Source organism: Penaeus monodon, unplaced genomic scaffold (genome assembly GCF_015228065.2).
Source record: "Penaeus monodon isolate SGIC_2016 unplaced genomic scaffold, NSTDA_Pmon_1 PmonScaffold_22497, whole genome shotgun sequence".
Classification (NCBI taxonomy): domain Eukaryota; kingdom Metazoa; phylum Arthropoda; class Malacostraca; order Decapoda; family Penaeidae; genus Penaeus; species Penaeus monodon.
The window spans coordinates 1-4,747 of NW_023652474.1; the positions used below are offsets into that span (position 1 = coordinate 1).

The 4,747-nt window shown below is 40.5% G+C and overlaps 1 protein-coding gene across 1 annotated transcript; it reads right to left on the reverse strand.

Annotated features, from left to right (window-relative positions):
- Positions 1 to 3,724: 3,724 nt before the first annotated feature.
- LOC119570148 lies at positions 3,725 to 4,510 on the reverse strand. The gene is made up of 2 exons (XM_037918007.1): positions 4,334 to 4,510; positions 3,725 to 4,151 (listed from the first exon to the last, which is right to left on the reverse strand). Exons 1-2 carry the CDS (start codon positions 4,406 to 4,408, stop codon positions 3,744 to 3,746), a joined length of 483 nt encoding a protein of 160 aa, XP_037773935.1. The 5' UTR covers positions 4,409 to 4,510; the 3' UTR covers positions 3,725 to 3,743.
- Positions 4,511 to 4,747: the final 237 nt, after the last annotated feature.

Consider the following 4,747-nt stretch of genomic DNA (forward strand, 5'->3'; position numbering starts at 1 on the left):
TCCATTCCCTTATATCCGCTGATTGCTTCCATACTGTCTTGTTTTTCAGTGTCCTCATACACTGTTCTTCTCTCTTCCTCAGAGATATAGATACCATCTATTTAATTTAATCGCCCATCGCCGTTAGTCCTCTTCCCCCTTTACTCCATTTGCTTTCCCACTTTACACTTTTCACTACGATACTATCATCTAGCGCTCTACAACCTTTGACATCCAACCCATTTTGTTCAGATCATTCGCCACAGTTCTTTACCATAGTGCTATAGACCTCTGATGTCTAACACATCTAACCAAAAAACAAAATCACAGTAGCTCATTTCGTTTCAATAAATCAATGTAGCTTACCACGACTAATAATGACTGTATTAGGAAAATGTGGATGGAAACTACATCAAAAACAACATACAAGTACTTCTTCAGTTGGAGAATTCTCGTACGAAAATAATAAGCCTTTTTATTGAGGCTGTTGTGCATGGTGGGAGAGAAAGAAGAGAGGGTTGTGAAACGGAAGGGTTTGGAAAAAAAGTTTTACAAAGAATAACAATCGTCAAAGAGAAATGGTTTCTCTCGAGAGAGAAAAAACGAAAATGAAGGAAATGCCAAATAGAAAATAATATTCCCAAGTTTTTTTTTCACCATTCCTTCGATACTGTGATTCATGCCCCTGCAACGCCGACCCAGAGACGTGGCGCAGGCTTCGATGCACGTTTATTATGGGTTAGACTTGATTACTGATGTCAGGATCCAAGGCACGTGACTGTACATAATTCTGATTCGTGAGACGCACCAACCTGTCTCATGACTGATATTTTTGTAAATTCATGTGGTATTCTTGTAATCTTTATAATCTGTTATGGAAAGGAGATAATCTTATTCAGAGAACACATTTTCCGTTTAATCTTTTCGCAAAATATAAGGTACTAAGTTAATATAAAAGAAAATCAATAATATGGGTAGTGTTTATTACAATTAGTGCCATTATGTCATGTGAACTCTTTATTTAAAAAATAAATAGTTTGTATTTGTACAAGGTCAATTGTAACAACCATAATTTGGTGGCCATTTACATTTTGAAATATCAACACACTTCAGTATGCCACTTCGGAGTCACGAGCTGCTTTACCAACTTTGTAAACCTTCCTCGCAAACACATTAACGTCAGACCCACTCACACAATTTTCCAATACGTGGTGAGGGCGAATTTTATTTATATTTGTTCGAGTTTGTAGTCTAGATGTATATTTTTTATATCATCGCTATGCATATGTGCTTTTTATTGGTTATTTTTATTCTTATTCTTATTTTTGTTATTATTGGTGATATTGTTGTTTTTATTATTATTTTTATTATTACAATTAATATTATTATTACAAGTTACTATAATCACCACCACCATTATTATTTTCAAGCATTCACATTCGGGTTTCAGAATTCGTTACATATAGGATTAACCTAAACCTTTACATTTATGTACAATCTGTTTTCCAAGAACTCCAATTTATATCTTGAAGAAATATTCGGAATGCCATTCTAGAGAACCGGTGAGCCACAGATCGAAGGCACTGCGAGGTTGAGGACGGGCATTGATCTCCGCACACTGGTGATTTGACATTCTTTACCAGGAAACCAATAGTTTATGCATATTATAGGGTAAAGCATCTGCCAGAGATACATTAGAAAACTCCATCACCGAAGCGTAAAAGTATACGATACATGAAAAAAAAAACACTAAAAGTACAAAACAAAACAAAACAATACAAAAACAAAGCCCTGGTGAGACTTTCGATAACCTTAAAACAAAGTAACAGTAAAATAAATAACACGAAGTGGACAGAAAACTTACAGCAAATGCAATCCCAGGCGAATAACGTAAGTGTGGTCCGTACAAACTGGGATCGGGTTTCGTCCGACGAGAATCCAGAGGGTGTGCTGTTTATTGTCTAAAGGCTCTAAAATACGGATGTAAAGGGATGATAAAGTAAGAAAGGATAAGAATGAAAAAAAGAAAAAAAATGCGGGACGAGGAAAAGGCCGAGGCTTAGCCCACCATGCTGAGTGCAGAGTTTAGTGGGCTTGAGGGAGGGATGGAGGGGCAGAGAGGGGATGCCCGGTACCATCTGCAAACCACTTTAGCACGAGCAAAACGCGTGCGGGGAGGGCTCTTGGCTGGCCATGTGGGAGGAGGAATGATAAGTGGCATCCGAGTTGCTGCGTGCACGGTTCCTCGTCAGTGGCTCGGCAATCTTGATAATTTTTTTTTGAGAGGTTGGGGGCTTTACAAATGGACGAGGATTTTATTCTAGTAGGTGATAATTGTATGGCAGAGTGAAGTAATGGCAGCAATAATATAAAGTAAGGAAGACGCAAACGAAAACCGGCCGAGCGGTTGAATAGCCTGCCGAACGGGATTTAACCTTTTTATGTCCAATCGATCTCTCGCCAAAACCGCTGTGTTTTGCCCATTGGACGCTGAGGTGAAACGCAGCGATAACAGCCAGAGTTGTCAACACGAGGGTCAGGCCACCAAGTCAATTTAATAGAACCTATTAATTGACAATATTGATGGCTTACAGGTACAGTGGGACCTTGTCTATTGCCTTCGGAGAGGAGGTTTATGTAGCCCTTTGATGACGTCACGAAAAACAATTTTGAGTAAACTATAAGATTTAATTGTAAGTTATCAAAGAAACAGTTTGATCAAGGAAAGAAGACAATGACGAAATATAACATTTTGAAAGATATCCGCAAGTACGAGATGAGAGATGCCCGTAAAATAAGAACATTGATATCAAAAGACAGTAATAAAAACCTGGAATTAATAGGAACACCTTTATAGATTGATAAACCGAATATAATATGTGAATCTGGCCATTAGAATAGTCTGAAATGTACAGAAAATGAAAAGAGGAGGCTAATAAACACAAGAGATCGTTTATAAGAAATATTCCGCAGACTGCATAATGTTGGCAACCCTCTGGATCCACTGCTTTACACCTAGCCCAACACTGGCATCAAAATCCTTATTATTGCGATATGGGAATGATATCAGGAGTGTGTATGTGGTTGAGGCTTGTCGTCAGCATGTATTCGACTTTTTTTCCAACTTTGGATGGATAGGTCAAGCTTCCTTTTGCCAGAAGTCCCGCCCACAACCCAAAGGTGCCCACGGACGTCACAACATGGGCGGTACTTGCTAGGAGTCCCAAATCCTCCTCGAAGGTACCCATAGGTGACACAACGACATCACGATGTGCCTTCTCCAAGTGCGCGCGACACCAGGCGCGGTCGTCACTGGATACGACGAAGGCGCCCCGAGACCGAACCTGGGGGAGGGGGATAGGTGATCAGCTTTGGACATGCAGGGGGGTCAGCGCTGGGCATGCTGTGGTGGGAGAGGAGTGGGAGATGATCAGCTTTGGGGATGTAGGGGAGGAGGGTGTTGTCTGTATGAAAGAGAGTTTATGATGAAGGGTATTGCAATCATATGTGCATTGTTGATGAAAATAAAAACATTAAGTGATATGAGAACATAGTTATATATATCAAACATATTTGCGCGTATCGTTTCCTAGATTCTTTTACTGTAAATTGCTAAAACGAATAAGAACTGCCGAGTTTTACGAGTTATCCGAAACTGCCAAATTTAGATGGAATCGAGAAATCTTTATGTACATAGCTCACCAATGCCATGTTTCTTTTTACCTTTGTTTACGAACTGATGGAACACATTGCCTATAGCTGCATCACAGAACACGAGGCAAACCTACTTCTTCCTGTAGTATTCGAAAGCGTTTCTGTAGTACTTGAGGCCCGGAGGAGCTCCGCCACCGGTCTTCATCGCGAGATACTTGATGTAATCCGTCCCTTCGAACATGGACTCCGACCACCACGGGATTGGCTTCTTTCCCTCCTTCTCTCGTCACGTTGCCCTGCCTGCTGCGCCACTGCTCGAGTACCTTCTTCATTCTCTGGCGGTTCTTCTGACGGATGGTATCAGAGAAGGCGAATTCCTTCTTCCACGTATCCCTGTATTTCCAGAACCTCTCAACATTGCACGGGTATCCTATGGTAGCAGCCGAGGCATTCAAACTTCCGTCTTCCTGCAACTTCGCATCCAGCTTGCTCCAGGGGAAGGTTTTAAGCTTGGTGGCCTGGAATGTAATTTGGCAGAGGATCAAGGTGCTGGACGTGGAATGCTGTGCTTGTGAGAAGGGAGAATGCGAGACATTCCAACGAGAATTTCGATACGAATGGTTGGATTTATAACTATATGAAAAAGTATATATTTCACATGAAATGTAACGCATAATTATAAATTCTGAAAAAGTCTTACATTGCATTCCTTGGGTTTCACCTTAATGGATATTTTTGGAAACGGTCTGTGTAGCGCAATATGCATATTTGGCATCAAGAACACCTGAAAACAAACAATATATAAATCAACACAAAACTAAGTGTCAATGTTTTTTTCCGCTGTGGTTTGTTTTCCTCTCGGTTATGACTCGGGGAAACCCTGTGACAGAAATATATATAAATATATAAAGAAATGGCAAGATGCAGTATTACATACAACGACTCTCAGTTAGAGAGAGAGAGAGAGAGAGAGAGAGAGAGAGAGAGAGAGAGAGAGAGAGAGAGAGAGAGAGAGAGAGAGAGAGAGAGAGAGAGAGAGATAAAGGGGGAGGGGGTTCTAATTGACAAATGAAGGTTAGCAGAATCATAGGGTAAATTATGTTTATATATTAAT

Coding starts and splice junctions, on each gene's coding strand:
- LOC119570148 (XM_037918007.1), bottom strand. CDS start 4,408: ATGCCAAATATGCATATTGCGCTACACAGACCGTTTCCAAAAATATCC. Junction 4,152..4,333: donor TGAAACCCAAGGAATGCAAT/GTAAGACTTTTT, acceptor ATTACATTCCAG/GCCACCAAGCTTAAAACCTT.